Source organism: Brachionichthys hirsutus, chromosome 6, assembly GCF_040956055.1.
Source record: "Brachionichthys hirsutus isolate HB-005 chromosome 6, CSIRO-AGI_Bhir_v1, whole genome shotgun sequence".
Taxonomy (NCBI): Eukaryota; Metazoa; Chordata; class Actinopteri; order Lophiiformes; family Brachionichthyidae; genus Brachionichthys; species Brachionichthys hirsutus.
In genome coordinates, this window is record NC_090902.1 from 15,849,646 (window position 1) to 15,869,920 (window position 20,275).

A 20,275-nucleotide genomic window follows, 5' to 3' on the forward strand; every position below is an offset into this window, starting at 1 on the left:
AGACTTTATTCTGCTATGGTTGTACAAACTTCAATGAGTGCTTATAATGTTTACTTGTATTTGTTGGCCACTCGACATCAGGTCTCCCGAGATCTTCCTTGATGAGTACATTTGTGTCTGGCCGAGTGGCTTCAAACTGAGGGCAGAGGTCAAATACAAAGGTTCAAGGTGACATAAGTGTGCAGCTATTGTCCCCCTTTCTGTCAGGACTGTGCCATTAGCCATCTGCATCTCCATGGGGATTGTGACCTGTGGCTATGTGCTGATCAATGTGGCATACTACACTGTGATCTCAGCAGAGGAGCTCCTGGCCTCTCCGGCCGTCGCTGTGGTGAGTCGAGCATTTCAGTTAGAAACAAAAACCTAATGATTCATGGATTTTATGTCTAAGCAGAGAAAATCGTATTTTCTTATGAGGACGTGGTAATCAGTCGAACAGAAAGGCGGCCATATTGGATTGAAACTTTAAAACTGCCGAGTCAGCGTTAACGCTGACAGTGCATTTCAACAAACTCCTCCGTGTTACCATCTAGAGAGGTGGGGCATCAAAAGTTATTTTTATACATTTTACGGTTTCCGTGCGGCGAAGCTCCAAACTTGAGGTACAATTTTGGCAGTCTTCCAACTGCAGTTGCATTTAAGATTCTGTTTTCATATCCATACTTTCCGCTAGAGGCTGATGTGAACCTGGTGTATTGGGACAACTCTTGGTGATGATTGGATGGAAGGGGTAGAATTAAGGAGCACAAATAAATCCGTTGCACTCTCTCCTCAGAACACTGTGTATTTGTCACTTTTTGTTTGTCCATGTTGTGTGTTCACTGCGGTGTGCACAGCCCTCTACGGCGGTAAGCAGGTAATAAAACCAATAAAATATGAATAGGCTAGTCTGCCAAGAGGGCAGGTGACGGTCACAATCACTATAAGAATAAAAAGCATAGAACTCTAACAGAGACCGACGTTGTGTACGTCACTGTGGAGCACGAATGCATCCATCCATTCATCCATCTTCTTCCGCTTATCCGGGGGGGTCGCGGGGGCAGCAGCCTAAGCAGGGAAACCCAGACTTCCCTCTCCCCGGCCACTTCCTCTAGCTCTTCCGGGGGGATCCCGAGGCGTTCCCAGGCCAGCCGAGAGACATAGTCTCTCCAGCGTGTCCTGGGTCTTCCCCGTGGTCTCCTCCCGGTGGGACGTGCCCTGAACACCTCACCAGGGAGGCGTCCAGGAGGCATCCTGAATAGATGTCCGAGCCTCCTCATCTGGCTCCTCTCAATGCGGAGGAGCAGCGGCTCTACTCCGAGCTCCTCCCGGATGACTGAGCTTCTCACCCTATCTCTAAGGGAGAGCCCAGCCACCCTACGGAGGAAGCTCATTTCAGCCGCTTGTACCCGGGATCTCGTTCTTTCGGTCACTACCCAAAGCTCGTGACCATAGGTGAGGGTAGGAATGAAGATTGACCGGTAAATCGAGAGCTTCGCCTTTTGGCCCAGCTCTCTCTTCACCATGACGGATCTGTGCAGAGTCCGCAAAAAGCAGCAACCCAATCCTGAGGTCACCAAACCGAACCCCCTCAACGCCCTGGCTGCAACGAGAAATTCTGTCCGTAAAAGTTACGAACAGAATCTGTGACAAAGGGCAGCCCTGACGGAGTCCAACCCGCACTGGAAATAGGTCCGACTTACTGCCGGCAATGCGGACCAAGCTCTGGCACCGGTCATATAGGGAGCGGACGCCCCGTATGAGGGGGTCCAACACCCCATACTCCCGGAGCACCCCCCACAGGACTCCCCGAGGGACACGGTCGAATGCCTTCTCCAAATCCACAAAACACATGTGGACTGGTTGGGCAAACTCCCATGCACCCTCAAGGACCCTGCCGAGGGTGTAGAGCTGGTCCACAGTTCCACGGCCAGGACGAAAACCACATTGCTCCTCCTGAATCCGAGCTTTGACTATCCGGCGGACCCTCCTCTCCAGTACCCCTGAATAGACCTTACCGGGGAGGCTGAGGAGTGTGATCCCTCTGTAGTTGGAACACACCCTCCGGTCCCCCTTCTTATAAAGAGGGACCACCACCCCGGTCTGCCAATCCAGAGGCACTGCCCCCCGATGTCCATGCGATGTTGCAGAGTCGTGTCAACCATGACAGCCCTACAACATCCAGAGCCTTAAGGGACTCCGGGCGGATCTCATCCACCCCTGGGGCCCTGCCGCCGAGGAGCTTTTTAACTACCTCGGCAACCTCAGCCCCAGAGATAGAGGAGCTCACCCCCGAGTCCCCAGGCCCTGCTTCCTCACTGGAAGGCATGTCGGTGGGATTGAGGAGGTCTTTGAAGTAGTCCCTCCACCGATCTACGACGTCTCGAGTCGAGGTCAGCAGCGCACCATCCCCACCATACACAGTGTTGACCGTGCACTGCTTCCCCCTCCTGAGACGCCGGATGGTGGTCCAGAACTTCTTCGAAGCCGTCCGGAAGTTGTTTTCCATGGCCTCACCAAACTCCTCCCATGCCCGGGTTTTTGCCTTAGCAACTGCGGTAGCTGCGCCCCGCTTGGTCTGTCGGTACCTGTCTGCTGCCTCTGGAGTCCCACAGGCCAAAAAGGCCTGATAGGACTCCTTCTTCAGCTTGACGGCACGACAGGCACCGACCACCTTACGGCCACAGCACCGATCGGCCGCTTCAACAATGGAGGCACGAAACATGGTCCACTCAGACTCAATGTCCCCTGCCTCCCCCGGTACATGGTCAAAGCTCTCCCGGAGGTGGGAGTTAAAACTCCTTCTGACAGGAGATTCTGCTAGACGTTCCCAACAGACCCTCACAATACGTTTGGGCCTGCCAGGTCTGTCCGGCATCCTCCCCCACCATCGGAGTTGGCTCACCACCAGGTGATGGTCGGTTGACAGCTCCGCCCCTCTCTTCACCCGAGTGTCCAAGACATGCGGCCGCAAGTCCGGTGAGACGACTACAAAGTCGATCATCGAACTGCGGCCTAGGTGTCCTGGTGCCAAGTGCACATATGGACACCCTTATGCTTGAACATGGTGTTCGTTACGGACAATCTGTGACGAGCACAGAAGTCCAATAACAAAACACCACTCGGATTCCGATCAGGGGGCCCATTCCTCCCAATCACACCCCTCCAGGTCTCACTGTCATTGCCAACGAATGCAGACAAGGTAAAAAAAAGATTTAAAAAAAAAAAAAAAAAAAAAGATTCTGTTTTCATATCCGTCTGACTTGTTTTTTTCCCTCGGAGCAAGAGATGTTTTGTTCCAATTAGTCTCAGCAGTCTGAGCTTCCAGCAGCCACAGCCCAGCCCTTCAGGACCTTTAAAGCCAACAAACCTTACTCTGCTCCTCCAAAAGGTTAACCAGAGACAGACACAGGTAGAAAGAGAAATTGTGCACAATAGAATCTAGCAAACTTACATGGAATAGGGGAATAAAATCAACCTGTGTGGTAAAAGATTATGAAATATAGTAGAAGACAAAAGAGAAAGATGGATAACAGATATGTGACAGATGTCATGTTTAACATGACGGCAAGCCATCGTCAGTGTGGCAATGTGAAGCCAGAGGAAGACTTGGCAAGGACCAATGGGTACTACCATGGTACAAATATTCAGTTGAACAAATAATACCATTGTATGATAATATTATTTAAATAAAGAGTTGATTTAGATTTAGTTATGGGAATGTTTTCCCTTTAACGTTTTTTGTTTAGTTTTCATTAAGGCAAAGAGGCAGTGAGTTGAGACGTTCAGAATACTTTATGAATCCCAGTGGGACATTCTACCAGCAACAGGCCTCGTTTCTGTCCTGCAAGGTTTCCCTGACAAGCTGTTGGTTAATTAACACACAATCCATTTAGACTTGGCATAACACTCGTTAATGCATGCATTTAGCAAGCAGAATCTGAACAGCTTCAAGGTGACGTTCGACCCCTGGATTTTTATGACAAGAGTATATGTTAGCACTTTGATGATGTCCAACAGATTTTCTATCTGTAAGACGCCACCCTGGAAAACCGCTATCACAAGTCTCCGACACTGGTATTTCAAATCCTGAGGCGCTGCAGGTTGTTCATCACTGGCGTCCTTGTCGGCTTCATCGCAGACTACCTGCTCATCGGTGGTGAAATCTTTCTCTTTTTCAGGTGCCAAAGTCTCCCCTTGCATGATGCTGGCGGCCTCTGGTAGAGCTGGGGGGACAACCACTACTCTCTTTATGTCTTTTACTGCAAGGCTCACAAGGTCCTTTTCCTTTTGTTCTTGCTGAACCTGCACATTGAGAGCGTTCCCCATCATCTTGGTGAATATGTCCACCTCACCGGTGACTTCCTGCCTGATGTCCGGCCTTGTTCCATCATGAGGCAGACGGTGGTACACCAGGCTAGCCAGCTGCTTCACGACGTTTGAGTTAGGATCACTCAATTCTTCTGCTACTTTAGTGTAGATCCAGACCTCTTTGGTGCCCCCGGTCACGTCTTTTCATTTTTGGATTATGCCCTCAGCCACATATTCCACCGCTTCAAGTAATGAAGACAGTGGACTATGCAGCTCAGGCAATGACGTATCGTCAAACTATTTCTTCATTTTGTTCACAATTTTAAGGATTGACCCCCTAATAAATATATGAACAAAAACGGTCTTGAGATTTGCCATCACCTTCTCCCAAACGGTGTTTTTGCCTTCTGGTTCCAGGTCTTGCCCCTCCGCTATGATAGCTACAATCTGTTTAGCTATCACCTCTGTGTTGAAGGAGGGGATTGGTTGAATGCGTCTCTGCTCCTCTGCTGGCAGTTCCTCCATGCTGTCCAGAATGGTTTTGATGGCCTGGATGGCTGCGGAGAAGGTGCTGCTGCTCAGGGTAGGACCCTCTGCTGTATCCTGTTCAAAAGGAGTTACAGGTGTCTTAAATGACACCAGCGTACATTTTTGTGGGAAAACACTGCCTCAGACAAACAAACATGCTGCCGCCTTGATTGGTGAATGTGGTGAAAGGTTGTCGTCACGGCTTGTGTAACAGAAACCACCGCTATCCTGAACGACTTGGAGGGGGTGTACGCTTTATTCCCTTTCTGAAACCAACTGTGAGAAATGTCTGCGTTGGACCAAACTTTGTGGAAGACCAAGAATTCATCAAGTTTGCATCAACTAGAAATGGAACCCAAGTCACTTCCTATGAAACCCTCAAACTACAACCAATACATGTAAAGCTATGCGTAAAATGCATAATCCAAATACCTTATCCCAGTAATTTCTTTGGAGATGTGAGTTAAGATGTGTGCAAAGCGGTTCTATTCCTTAGACTTTGAACTGCTGTTCTCTGGGGCAGTGTTTCCCAACCTTTTTTGAGCTGCGGCACATTTTTTACATTTACAAAATCCTGCAGCACACCACCAACCAAAATGACACAAAATGACACTAACACAGTACATATTAGTACATATACCGTATTTTTTGGATTATACGTCGCTCCGGATTGTAGGTCGCACCAGCCAAAAAATGCATAATTAAGAAGAAAAAACCATATATAGGTCGCACTGGAGGATAAGTCGCATTTTTGGGGAAAATTTATTTGATAAAATCCAACACCAAACAACATATAGCACAAAGAACATGCTAACAAGTTTACCAAAATATCAGGTTTTACTCCGAATCACGAAATCCAAGGAAATCTTCATCCTCGGTGTCACTTTTGAACAACTCCCCCAACTCGGCAGGTAGACAAGACGCCGCTTCCTCTTCTACGTCGCTTACATCAGACTCGTCGTCAGTTGCAGTTCCAATTATTCCAGCCTTTCTGAATCCCGACAGGATGGTTGCGGTTGTCACTGAAGCCCATGCTTTGTCGATCCATTCAATGACTTCCAGGAAAGTTGCATGGCGCATTCTCCCGGTTGCCGTGAAGCTGTGCTCTCCATCCGTCATCCACTGCTCCCACAGGTTACGCAAAACTGACTTAAAGCTCCTATTCACGGAGATATCAAGTGGCTGGAGTATTTTGGTTAAGCCTCCAGGGATGATGGCAGGTATGGAGTTGAGAACTTTTAATTTATTTTTTAACTGTGGTGTGATGTGCGCTCTCATGCTATCCATCACAAGCAGAGCTTTGCGTGCTCTAAAGAAGCCATCCGGTCGCTTATTGTAGCACTTTGTAAGCCACAAGTTCATCATTTCTTGATCAATCCACCCTTTCGCGTTCACAGCGACTTCAACTGAGGAGGATTGGATTTTTGGCATGGTTTTTCGTTTGAAAATGACCATCGGTGGCAGTTTTGATCCGTCTCCACAACATGCCAGCACCACTGTGAAGTGTGATCTCTCATGACCAGTTGTAACGATATTCACACTTTTTGCCCTTTCTCTGCAACACTTCGGCCCATGGGGATGTCAAAAGTGAGGGGGACCTCGTCCATGTTAATAATATGATCCGGTGTCACGTTGTGATCACTTACATGCTTTTCAATGAACGCGCGGAAACTGTCAACCTTGGCTTGGAAGTCCGCTGGCAGTTTTTGGGACAGTGTCGTCCTAGCTCTGATAGAGAGGCGTTTGCGCTGCATGAAGCGGTAACACCAAGAAGGTCCTCCCGCAAAGCCGTTTATATTCACCTCCCTGGCAACCACCTGGGCGTGGAGACGCAACTGCACCGTTGACAAACCTCTCCCAGCAGCACGTTGTTCAAGCACCCATGCGTGAACTCGTTCCTCCAACTGCGGCCACCTAGCTTGTTGCCCGCGATTAGCTTTCTTTGTTTTCTTCATTTCAGTAAGCATAACCTCCGCTTTTTGCCAGTCCCTTACAAGTTTTTCGCTCACTCCAAACTTTCTTTCTGCTGCTCAATTGCCGTTTTCGGCTCCATATTTCACTATCTGAAGCTTGTAAGCCGCAGAATATGACTTTCTTTTTGGCGACATTTTCATTCAGCCCTTCTAATTGGTGTTTTTAGATAACAGGTGTGACAGATAACTCTGAACCTCCAGAAACCGCGACAGATTCTGACGGGTCACAAAGTTCCCTGTAACACCTGTTATAGAAATGTGTAGGCTACTGTCTCTGCGCTCACAGATTTTGTAAAAAAAGCATATATAAGTCGCTCCGATTTATAAGTCGCACCCCGACCAAAGTATGAAAAAAACCGCGACTTATAATCCGGAAAATACGGTAGTTAATAATATAGTTTTTTAATGTATTTATACTTAGTGGGAAACCTGGGGCTGTTTGGATGAACATAAAATGGATATTCTGGCAGTAATGGTAGAAAGACACACACGAAGCTCTTCTTCAACATTGTGTGGATAAGCGTGGATAAGCGGCTCCTCAAGATACGATCTTACTTTATTTTATTTTGCCTTTGTGTCAACCGCATTAAAATGTGTCCAGATTTCTACGTTTTCTATCGCTCGTTTTTTCCCTTACCCTTTCTAGCTCGTCGTTTGTCTCTAGTCCGTAAAGTTCTCTCTCTCCCTGCCTCCCCCTCGTTTCGTCCGCTCGGGGTGCTGCATGTGCGTAAACCCTCCCCTCCCCTCGCTCGTTGTGGACGCACAGACGCCCACACACATCTTGACCAATCTTGTTCGCGACCGACACATCACTAGTCTGAAGAGCGATCTACGGGAGGCACACACTTTATTACAGCACAGACACCCGACAATGATATTAGGAAATTTCCCACGGCACACCTGACGATATCTCACGGCACACTGGTTGGGAAACACTGCACTGGGGTACGGCAGGCACTGGACTGGAACTCAAGAGTTAATTGAGGGTTCCTCAAGGAGCTTTGGTATAATTTGTAATCAGCAAGAGACTCTCAACAGATGGTTTCAAAGGAGTCCAGGTGGACTCTTGAAAGTAAATATTCATGTAACAAACACAAAGTTATCTCAGAAGCTTTTTGCACGGATTCATGCAAATCATATTTTTTTATAAAAGGAGGTCTTAGAGTTGTTTCCACAAATTGAAAAAAACTCTTATTTCTCATCTCCTTACCAGTTGCCACATGCAAAATGTCTAAAACACAATTTTGAATATTTGTATTCACTGTACTACCGTATTTTCACGACCATAAGGCGCACCTACGACGTAGGAGAGGACACCATCAGAACGTTAAGGGGGGAAGTGGATTGTAGGAGCGTTACGGCTGCTGTAGTCAGGAGCCTCGCGGAGTGATACGTACCGATGCTGTCGAAAAAGTAAAGCGTAACCATGTCGTTATATTTACCGTGTTGCCGCGGCAATGGCCGGGATTCCACATGTTAATCGTATGCACCAACACAAAAAATCACCAATGTTCTGAAAATGACATATTAGCATGGAAACATCCAAAATTTGCCAAATACATTCTCACACACATGGTGGTCGAAAAAGTCAACGACACCCACACTGTATTTTTTGCACTGTTGCCATGGCAATGGCCAAAATGTCCCGTATTATCCCAATACAGATTTGACTAAACTGTGAGCAACTCAAATATAAACACTTGTGAAGTACTGAGGACAAAAGTAGCGTGCGGCGGCAGGTCAGCTCATCGGCCTGTCGGCCGGCGAGGGCCTTTGAGGCCATTTGCGGCTTTAATTTATTAGTGTTGATATTCTTGAAGTAAGAAGAAAATTATTATATGCATTGTCCACATCATTTTCACAACAGACGGAGCCCTAATCCTATAACATGAGGCTGTTATCAAAAGCAGCAATCGTTTCTTCTGTTCTTATACGTCTATAATTAACTTATATTTTCCTTGATTTGGATGAGCTCACAGTCATAAACAGTAAAAATATGTAAATGGTCAGTAATGTCACAAATGAGCAGGCCACTGAGTGCGTGATTCAACATGTTATTAACAAAAATGTTATCAATTATTGTAGCACTGTGAGAAGTGATTCTACTGGGTTTGGTATAGATGGGTAAAGTGACATACTGTACAGTAGTCCCTCGATATAATGCGGTTCATCTTCTGCGACTTCGCTGCTTCGTAGAGTTTTAATGCAATTTTTCAGATTTTATTTTTTTGCACTTGAACGCTCCTTGAAACGGTGCAAGACGAAGGGGCGCGGTCAGAGGAACTGAAATACCGCGAGTTGCTATTAATAACTTCTCATGTGTTCAACCTCGTAGGTTGATCATTAAAATTAAATTCGTTATTTCTAAAAGCTATCATGTTTATTTGTTAAGCGTTTGTTTAATAGCGCTCTTATTCTCGGTGTAAAAAGAGGCTTTTATTTTGTAGGAGCATAAACGTCACGTCCCTTTTGGGTTTTGTTTCTTCCTGTTGATACATGTAGCCGCTGCCGTTCCGCTGTGCTAAGCTATCCAATAAAGCAGCATGAGAGGCTAAAGACAGCACGAGTAGAATATTTGTTCTTCTGCACTCCAAGCGGCTCTTTCCTCGACCTGCACGCCTTAACATTATTAACAGGAAAACGTTTACTGTACGTACTATATATTTATATTCCTCAAACAAATGTTTAGTTCTGAAAAGGTTTTGATCTTTGGTTTCATTCTATAATACTGAAACAATCTATTTAGATTAATGCCTGACTGTTAAACGTGTATAAAGTGTGTGGTGAGGGGGTTTACAGCCTTAAAACATTTATTTACATGTATAATAATAAAAAAAATAAAAATTACTACATTGCAGGTTGTTTGTGGAACGTAACCCCCACGGAAAATGAGGGACTACTGTACATCGTGTGAAGAAATTAATCCGTTGTATTTTGCTTAGTTGGATTAAGTAGATCTATATTAAAATCTCCACAGATTAGTATATATTTTTTGTATACGGCAGAAAACAACTCCATCTAAGAAACAAAAATCCAGATACTCAGCTGAGTTCACGTACCAACGGCAGAGGACGGAACGCATCACAAACGAACGAGTGATTTATAGCAGTTGGGTAATTGGAGGATGGATGCCTGCTCTACTCTGCCGATCCATTCTCTGCCACGCCCACTGCAGAGAGAGGAAGAGAGGACAATGAATGAACAGAACTTAAACTAAGTAAAAAAAAACCCAACAGGTGGAAGTCTATCTTGAGTCACCTTGCTGAGGTCACTCATATTTGTCCAGCTCCTCCAGACTTCGTACCACCAAAACTTTAGCTTCCTCCGGAGTCCCATTTAGTTTAATGAAAATCTTGCAGTTTGTAACCCAGCTATGCTGAAAATCTTGCTTTTCGTGCGATATCGGCATTCTTCTTTGTTAAGTTATCGTTTAAGTAGACATTGGTCCCTTTTAGTTTTCAACCTTGTTTCAAGAGTGTCGCCTTGTCTTTTCTGTTAGTAAATCTCATGACTACGGCTGGCTTCTCCTTGTTTTTCCTGGGCAGCGGGTGGCAAGCCTCGATGTTCTCCAAATTTAAATCTATCCCCTTACTCTGGAGCAAGGAGGCCACCTGTTGCTCCACAGACTGCACATCCTGCTCGCTGGGCTCCCCACTGCCCGACACCACCGCGCGCGCGTACGTGCGCGGCTTGATTTGCACCCCAGTTATGATCACATCGTTTACACGAGAATACTGCTCCAAGTGGTCCACTCGGTGCTCGAGATCAGCAATGCGCCGGTCCTTTTCCGCATTCTGGAGGCGCAGCGTCTTTAACTCACCCACCCACTCATCCAGAAGCTCTTTCTGCTGCACTCTTACAGCACTCACCTCAGATAAGAAGTCAAGTGACTTTTGTATATCATCTACCTCCTCAGTCGCTGGGTATTTTCTTGGTGGCACACTGGCACAAGCAATGATCTGCTCGCTAGCTCGAACAGCTGTTAGATCCACCCGTTGACTTTTTAAGCTCTTTATTGTTTACCGTAATCCATTAGTTGCACACTGTCTTAAGAACACGCTCGCTCAGGAGTGTTTGTTTTCATCGTTGATCCTTGTTTTGTTTATGGCAGCTCTCTTTTCTCCCATCAAGCAGGATTAGTTGCAGGTGGCAACTCTCCCTGCCTACAGCTGCAGGTAATGGGAGTCTTGACTCAGCAGAAAAATGGGGAAACCAAACAATGCTGTAAAGATTAAACGTTTTCCTTCCATAGTCTCCCCATGTAGAGTTCTTGTTGTCATGCCAACTGTGGACTTCTTTTTAATGCTGCAAGGTAGAGATGTTATGTGCTGGGGCGGCTGTGGCTCAGCTGGTAGAGTGGGTCGTCCGGCGATCAGAGAGTCGGTGGTTCGAATCCCAGCTCTGACTATCGGCATGTTGAAGTGTCCTCAGGCAAGGCACCGAACCCCAAACTGCTGGTGGGTCTGGCAGCACCAGTGTGAGTGTGAGGCCTAAGGTGAAGCGCTTTATAAGTGCTTTACGAGAGGTTACACCAACTGAGCAACGATAGTGCTAAAATATTAGCATTCAGCTTAATTGCAAAAAACTTTGAACATGTTGCATTCACAAAATTAAAGAAACGAGTAGATAGAAAAATAAATAGATACTTTACCATCCCAAAGGAAATTATGCAAGTGACAGCTCCTCCGTGATTAGTTGAACCCATGAGTCAATGCCACATCTCTGAAAATGAAACTGAAACTAAATTCACTGCGTGCACACAATGAATGTCCATGCATGTGCACATTCGCCCAGCCAGCCTACGGAGGAAGCTCATTTCAGCCGCTTGTACCCGTGACCTTGTTCTTTCGGTCTCTACCCAAAGCTCGTGACCTCAGGTGAGGGTATGAATGGAGATCTACCGGTAAATGGAGAGCTTCTCGTTGCCGTGACGGTGAAGAGAGCGCAGACACAGGGACGTCCAATCACGCATGTGCACGCACGTCTTGTGCACATTTGCCCGCTGTGACGTCACAGCCGGCTCGATTTCTTCCAGACGTGTTTCAGGAGGTGATTACAGACCGACCAAACTATGAAGGATTGACCGGATGATTTATTTTGCCGTTTTAGGTTGATAAAGAACCAAACGCACCAGAATAGTGTAGAAACATGGGAAAATGATTTTTTTCAGGTTGCAGTCTGAGAGAAATTGCCTCTGCCCAGAATGTAGTCAACGTCTCACCTCTAATGTTCTGTCTTAATGCGAGTGCTGCAGTTACCTTCCTGCACTTAACGTGTCCTTATTACTGAAGGGTCTCTGACAGCTCAGACTTCCAGTGGCTGTGAATCTAATTGTTTCAGTCCAGCCCTGTTAATGTATATCGCATTAGAGCTACCTCCTTATTAGACCAACAACGGCTCTCAGAGCTACTGTAAGCGTAAAACTCAGGAAGAGTCATTCACTAACAGAGTCATGATGTTTTCTAACGCAATTAGCTCTATTACCTCGTGAGAAAAGATTGATGGAAGTGCAGTAAGAACGGTGCTAAGAGCATTTATCTTTTCTCAGAAGGCTGTGATTTGTTTGAAGAATAGCAAAGGTTAAGATCTTAAACTTAATTACAGAGTTTAACTTATGGCTCTAACATTTCTTGAGGGATTTGACAACAAGACATGGTTATCAGACCCCAGTTTAAAGCAGCATATTTTAGAAGCAATAACGCAATGATATGAATGGCAAGCGTTGTAGAGACTGAACAGTTGCACAACATTATCGACACCCAACACAAAACTGCACACAGCAACGACAGTGTCTTGGTTACTTCCTGCTCCAGCAGCGAGCTCGGCTGTGCCCGTGTGCTGGTTTCATGGTCAGGTGGTCACTGACTTCTGGCACATTGCTGAGAGCATCTGTTGCTCCAACTAGACTCTATCTCAGGGGTGGGCAAACGCTTTGACTCGCGGGCCGCAATGGGTTCTAAAATTTGGTAGAGGGGCCGGGCCAGGAAAAGACGGATGAGTTTTTGTGTGAACGAATATAAATAACATTATTAAAGCATTCATGGATTAGGCCTTTTACAGGTAGCAAAGCATGAATATGCAAGTCTCATTGTACAAATTACAGGAAAAAGGTCAAATGAATGAGGTTTAATTCTAATAAAATGTAATTTAATGATATAATTTGGACAAGTTTGGCGGGCCGGATTAAATAGCCCAACGGGCCGCATATGGCCCGCGGGCCTTAGTTTGCCCATGCCTGCTCTATCCGTTGGTTCTATGATACAGAAGGACACATTGTTGATCTGACACGTGAAAGCAAGGATTTGTTTCTTCGGGAGGGAACGACTTGTTGGAAGTTGAATGCCTCTTTGTGCTCCTCAGACCTTTGCAGAGAAGCTGTTTGGGAAGTTCTCCATAGCAGTGCCTGTGTTTGTGGCCTTATCCTGCTATGGCTCCATGAACGGCTCCACCTTTGCATTGTCAAGGTAGAGATACTTCTTCTGGAATTTTCAAATCATGTGACAGAACACTTGTATTTCACCCAGAATAAGATGCTGCCTGTGTCTGATTTATTGAGCTGTAGTTGAACTACTGCAATTGATTATTTTATATATACAGTCGGTTCCTTTTGTCATTCTGGTTTTGTCTGTGTGTTTTCACCAGAACCTTCTATGTGGCGTCGCGTGAAGGACACCTACCTCGGGTTCTATCTATGATCCATATTCACAGACACACTCCCCTGGCTGCTGTCTTCATACTGGTTAGTGACAATCATTACCATTGATCAAGAGCTGTCTGTCAGAGGTCATGATGGGCTTATTGAATAACGACCAGAAGCTAATTTCATTCTTCGCATAGCATGCTAATATGGTGCAAAGCTTACCGCTGGCAAAGCAACGTTTTAGCAGTTTCACAAGGATCCATAAATACATTCATAATCTGATTTTGAATTAAGGTGTGATTTAATCAAAAGGCACTGTCTGCTTTGGCAAAAGTATGCACTCTATTTAATAAAATGATTTGAAACAACTTTTTCTGTGCAGCTTTAGCAAAGCCAACCCGATCCCAGAGAGACATCTTCCACCAGGAAGTGACGTCTCATTTACAAACTAATATTGTAATTTTAGCTGCATATCATTTATTATCTTTAGGCAGGATGGACTGGTGTTACACAATTAACAAGAACAAACAGAGGCCATAACCTCTGCCAAGACTGAGCATTCTTTAAATCAGGGGTCTCAAACTCAAATTACCTGGGGGGCCGCAGGAGGCAAAGTCTGGGCACAGTGGCGTAGTGGGTAGCGCTGTCGCCTCACAACAAGAAGGTGCAAAGTTGGAATCCTATCTGCAGTTTGATATGTTCTCCCTGTTTCCGTGGGGGTTTTCTCCGGGCCAAAATTGTCATCGCGATTATTTTTGTTTTAATGGTCAAAATATTTTTATTGCACTTTAACATTTGAATCAACAGAGTGTTACACACGTCAAGACAAAGGCACGGCCTTTAGTGTAACTGGTGAATCTTTATTCTGCAAACACATAAAAAGTACTTTAGTAACGGCTCTGTCTGACTCAGACGGAGCACTAACTGCGCAGGCATCGGCTGAGCTGCGTCGTCCGCTGGTGCGCCATTACTGCCACTTACTGGTGGAAACTGGGAAAACGCTAGAATGTACTGTTGTCAGTCAGTCTACTCTACATGCACAATGCAATAAAAAACAATAAAATAAAAAGATTGTCGGGGGGTGCCTTTTATAACTGAAATACTCATGGGTGCCACAAGAGCACTGCTTCCTCATCCGTGTTGTGCTACATTCTTGCTAATATTCAAATATTTGCATCAAAATAAGAGTTAAAATTCAGTGCATCTCTTAGAGCCAAAATATAAAGTCAGCAATGTACTTGCACAAAATCTTTGCCGTTGAGGAGGGGGTGGCATCACTTTCATCTTAATTTTCTCGTTTTGACAATTTAACACCAGCCAAAAGTCTTCTGCTGCTGCTCAACAGCATGTTCAACAATTGAATAGCGCCTCACTGTCACCAAGTGGCGGTAAGATGCAGTGCGGACCAGCGGCCGACAGGCGTAGAACTGAAGGTTTTTCCCCGGCCCAGAAGATGGCGCTCGTGGGCGCTCGTGAGAATGACTTCCACCAAAACATCTCGATCGCCCCTGCTGTTTGGTGTTTAGTCTAGGAAGCATTTGAAATATAGTGAAGTATTTCTATGAGCGGAGCATGCATTTAAATGTCAAATATGGCGACGATTATACTCATTTAATTGCGGGAGGCCAAAATTGTGATTGTGATTAATATTCGATTAATTGTGCAGTCCTAATCCAAAGTGTACTCCGCTTCTCACTCGTAGCCAGCTGGTATAGGCTGAAAAGCGGCTGGAGATGGATGTTACAAGGTAAACAAACAAACAAACAGACATGCAAATCAATCTGATCGTGTGCAATAAAAATAAAAGTTATTAACATAATAATACCAATAATACACGTAAGAAAATAATCTACAAATGCTCTGGGATTTTTGTAAAGTTTTTTATACGATTGTTTTGTATTCAGTAGCTTCAGTCATTTTGAGTACAATTTAGTTAACGAGACAAAACACACAACAGACTCATTTATTCATTCATTTTCTTCAACCACTTATCCGATTCCGGTCATGGGTTTTGCAGTGGAACCTATCCCCACTGACATAAGGTGGGAAGCAGGGAACACTGTGGACAAGTCGCTCGTCAATCGCAAGGCCACACAAAGAGAATAACAAAACTCATGCACACAGTCACGCCAGAGGTCAATTTAGCGTGTCCAATTCATCTAAGCCAGGAAGCCAGAGAACCCGGAGAACACAGAGACAACCCACGCGGACTGGGAGGAGGTGAAAACTGCACAGAAAGACCCCAGGTGGGGAGGCGGAGGCGTCACAAAATATATTTGACGAATTGTGGAAAGAGGCCTGTATAGCGGCACACCAGACTACAAATTCAAATACATGAATGAATGAATGATTCGTTTATTTAACAGGGACAGCGCACATTAATAAACATTTCTGTCAATGTGCCAGAATTAGCCAAAAGGCTATTTTTCGTCTGTTGTCCCTGGACAGAAATTCCATGGCCCCAAAATATAAATACATATGAAATAAAATTAATAAAAATACAGATATACAATAACCACATAATTAAAAACTATATCAACTAAAACAATTTCAAGTAACAGTAAAACTTAATGTCTATTAACTAAAATTTTATAAAGCAACTAAAATCATAAAAACAGGTGACATTATAAAACAACAAATTAAACAGCAGTTTCTCTCAGTGACGACACAACTGTGTGCTAATGAGCCATTCCTTAAGTTTAAATTTAAACGCATTACAGCTCTCAAGATTTCTGACGATAACTGGGATAGAATTCCACTCATGTGCAGCTTTAAAGGAAAAGGCAGATTGACCAAACGAGCTTTTCCTGAGTGGGATAACGCAGTCCCCTCTTGCAGCACCTCTAGAAACTCGATGTGTGGCAGTTCTTACATCCACAAACTGTCCGAGCGGAGGAGACGTTAAACCATTAATAATTTTATACATCAGACATGAATTTATATATTTAATCAAATTTTCCCAGTTTAACAATTTGTATTTATTTAATATTGGGCAGTGATGAAAATATGCTGGTTTTTTGTCCAGTATTTTAAGCGTTTGTTTGTACAGAGACTGCAGAGGTATTAGAGTAGTGATACTGGCCTGCGACCAGGTTGTTAAGCAGTAAGTGATATGAGAAAGAATCATTGAATGCATATACATCAACGACGCCCCTGTCGACATGTAATCCCGAGTGAATCTAAAGTTTGAGAGACTGAATTTAACTCTATTACAGACCTTTTTAACCTGTTTTTTGAAATTAAGTTGTGAATCTATAAGGACTCCAAGGTACTTGTATTCGGAAACAATCTGCAGCCTTTCCCCCAAAACAAAGACATCTGGGTCAGCACCAGAGCACTTTGTCTTTGAGAAAAACATGCAGACCGTTTTTGATAGATTTAATTGCAAACAGCACTGCTTCAGCCAAGTTGTTACATGAACCATGATGTCTGTGAGTTCTTCAGCAACTTGTGTAGTACTGCTACCAAAAACATAGATAACCGTATCGTCAGCATACATTTGTAAGTCGATGTCAGGACAAACAGAAGGTAAATCATTAACATATAAAGAGAACAGCAATGGTCCCAGGACAGAACCTTGAGGAACACCTGTAGACTGACCTAGAACAGCTGATTGATGGTTTTGTAGTTGAACACACTGAGAACGGTGTAATAGATATGATTCTAACCATCCAAGTGTGCGCAGTGAAAAATTAAAGGTAGACAGTTTAGACAGGAGGATTCTGTGATTGACAGTATCAAACGCCTTTTTCAGGTCAAGAAATATCGCTCCGACAACACCACTTTTATCCATTAAAGATTTGATCCTTTCAACAAAAAAACAGTTTGCCGTTTCAGTCGAGTGTTTGGCCCTAAAGCCAAATTGCATTGGATGCAGAGAAAACGGGCCAGTATTCAGATAGCAAGTTATTTGTTCTGCTACCAATTTCTCTACCACTTTTGACAGTGTCGGGATTATAATAATAGGCCTATAGTTGCTAGGCAGCAGAGGATTTCCACCTTTAAATATAGGAGTCACAACTGCCTTTTTCCAAACACTTGGAAATTTTCCCTGGGAGATTGAAAGGTTAATAATTTTGGTTAATGGATAAAGTATGAATGAATGAATGAATATATTTATTAGATAGAATGTTAGAGTACAGGTACAGTAGCATGTATTACAGTACAAGTACAGTCAAACATCCTGTCTAAGAGGAGCATTTCTAAAAAGCCCTTGCGGTCTTGTTTCCGTTGAAAGTCCTTCGTACATAAATCATCCACAATTAACAATACAAATAAAAATAAAACCAATATTAAATTACTAACTTGATGCAAAATAACAATACATTAAAAATAAATTACTCCACAGATATAAAATAACAATAAATTCAAAATAAACTTTGTTGAGGGTTGAGGCAACTTGTCGTCTTCTGCGTTGCAAAAGCAATAGCCCATTACGCCTAGGATAGGCGCTCGGGCCTAAATAGGCTACAAAAGCTCTTTTAACTTATTAGTGTGTGTCTGTGTCTGTGTGTGCATGTGTTTGTGTGTGCGTGTGTTTGTGTGTGCGTGTGCAGTACCCTATGACTTTGCTCCAGCTTTTTGTGGGAGATATCTACAGCCTGTTGAACTTCATGAGCTTCCTGCGGTGGCTGTTCATTGGTCTTGTGGTTCTGGGATTAATCTACCTCCGATTTACAAAGCCTGACCTCCCCCGCCCATTTAAGGTCAGTATTTCCACACCTGCACACAGCTGGAGTTGTATGCTATACACAACTACAGTACAAAGACAAGGGTATTTCATGCTTTCAGCTCCTCTTCATGAGGAAGGCTGTTGTCTGAAGTCCTGGTTTACTGATTGGGCTTCGTGACTAGCTCCACTTACTGACTTCAAATAGTCAACTGTACCAATGCCATAGCAACATGATACAATAGTCTGTCTATGGTGGACCATGACTAGGGATGGGAGTTGATAAGATTTATATGAATACAATTCCATTTTCAATTCCGTGAAATGATTTGGTTCTTTATCGAAGTTTCGTGCCTCCATTGTTGAAGCGGCCGATCGGTGCTGTGGCCGTAAGGTGGTCGGTGCCTGTCATGGCGGCAATTCCCGAACCTCTTGGTGGACACCGGTCGTGAGGGATGCCGTCAAGCTGAAGAAGGAGTCCTATCAGGCCCTTTTGGCCTGTGGGACTCCGGAGGCAGCAGACAGGTACCGACAGTCCAAGCGGAGTGCAGCTACTGCAGTTGCTGAGGCAAAAACCCGGGCATGGGAGGAGTTTGGTGAGGCCATGGAAAACGACTTCGGGACAGCTTCGAAGAGGTTCTGGACGACCATCCGGCATCTCAGGAGGGGGAAGCAGTGCACGGTCAACACTGTGTATGGTGGGGATGGTGCGCTGCTGACCTCGACTCGAGACGTCGTAGATCGGTGGAGGGACTACTTCGAAGACCTCCTCAATCCCACCGTCCTCAATCCCAACGACATGCCTTGCAGTGAGGAAGCAGGGCCTGGGGACTCATGGGCAAGCTCCTCCATCTTTGGGACTGAGGTTGCCGAGGTAGTTAAAAAGCCCCTCGGTGGCAAGGCCCCAGGGGTGGATGAGATCCGCCCAGAGTTCCTCAAGGCTCTGGATGTTGTAGGGCTGTCATGGTTGACACGACTCGCATGGACATCGCATGGACATCAGGGGCAGTGCCTTTGGATTGGCAGACCGGGGTGGTGGTCCCTCTTTATAAGAAGGGGGACCGGAGGGTGTGTTCCAACTACAGAGGGATCACACTCCTCAGCCTCCCCGGTAAGGTAAATTCAGGGGTACTGGAGAGGAGGATCCACCGGATAGTCGAACCTCGGATTCAGGAGGAGCAATGTGGTTTTCGTCCTGGCCGTGGAACTGTGGACCAGCTCTACACCCTCGGCAGGGTCCTGGAGGGTGCATGGGAGTTTGCCCAACCAGTCCACATGTGTTTTGTGGATTTGGAGAAGGCATTCGACCGTGTCCCTCGGGGAGTCCTGTGGGGGGTGCTCCGGGAGTATGGGGTGTCGGACCCCCTCATACGGGGTGTCCGCTCCCTATATGACCGGTGCCAGAGCTTGGTCCGCATTGCTGGCCATAAGTCAGACCTATTTCCAGTGCGGGTTGGACTCCGTCAGGGCTGCCCTTTGTCACCGATTCTGTTCATAACTTTTATGGACAGAATTTCTAGGTGCAGTCAGGGCGTTGAGGGGGTTCGGTTTGGTGACCTCAGGATTGGGTCGCTGCTTTTTGCAAACGACGTGATCCTGTTGGCTTCATCAGGCCGTGCCCTCCAGCTCTCACTGGATCGGTTCGCAGCCGCATGTGAAGCGGCCGGGATGAGAATCAGCACCTCTAAATCCAAGGCCATGGTTCTCAGCCGGAAAAGGGTGGAGTGCACCCTCCAGGTCCGGGATGAGTTCAAGTACCTCGGGGTCTTGTTCACGAGTGAGGGAAGGATGGAGCGGGAGATCGACAGACGGATCGGTGCAGCGTCTGCAGTGATGCGGACTCTGCACAGATCCGTCATGGTGAAGAGAGAGCTGAGCCGAAAGGTGAAGCTCTCGATTTACCGGTCGATCTTTGTTCCTACCCTCACCTATGGTCACGAGCTTTGGGTAGTGACCTAAAGAACGAGATCGCGGGTACAAGCGGCTGAAATGAGCTTCCTCCGTAGGGTGGCTGGGCTCTCCCTTAGAGATAGGGTGAGAAGTTCAGTCATCTGGGAGGAGCTCGGAGTAGAGCCGCTGCTCCTCCCCGTTGAGAGGAGCCAGATGAGGTGGCTCGGGCACCTATTCAGGATGCCTCCTGAACGCCTCCCTGGTGAGGTGTTCAGGGCACGTCCC

General features: G+C 45.6%; 1 protein-coding gene across 1 annotated transcript in view; it reads left to right on the forward strand.

The window, feature by feature from the left end:
- Positions 1 to 20,275, forward strand: part of slc7a11 (solute carrier family 7 member 11) — a 51,359-nt gene that overhangs the window by 18,563 nt on the left and 12,521 nt on the right. The window contains exons 7-10 of the mRNA XM_068740125.1: positions 208 to 331; positions 13,152 to 13,255; positions 13,434 to 13,530; positions 17,988 to 18,137. Coding sequence (XP_068596226.1) covers positions 208 to 331; positions 13,152 to 13,255; positions 13,434 to 13,530; positions 17,988 to 18,137 — 475 coding nt within the window. The remainder of the gene's footprint in view (positions 1 to 207; positions 332 to 13,151; positions 13,256 to 13,433; positions 13,531 to 17,987; positions 18,138 to 20,275) is intronic.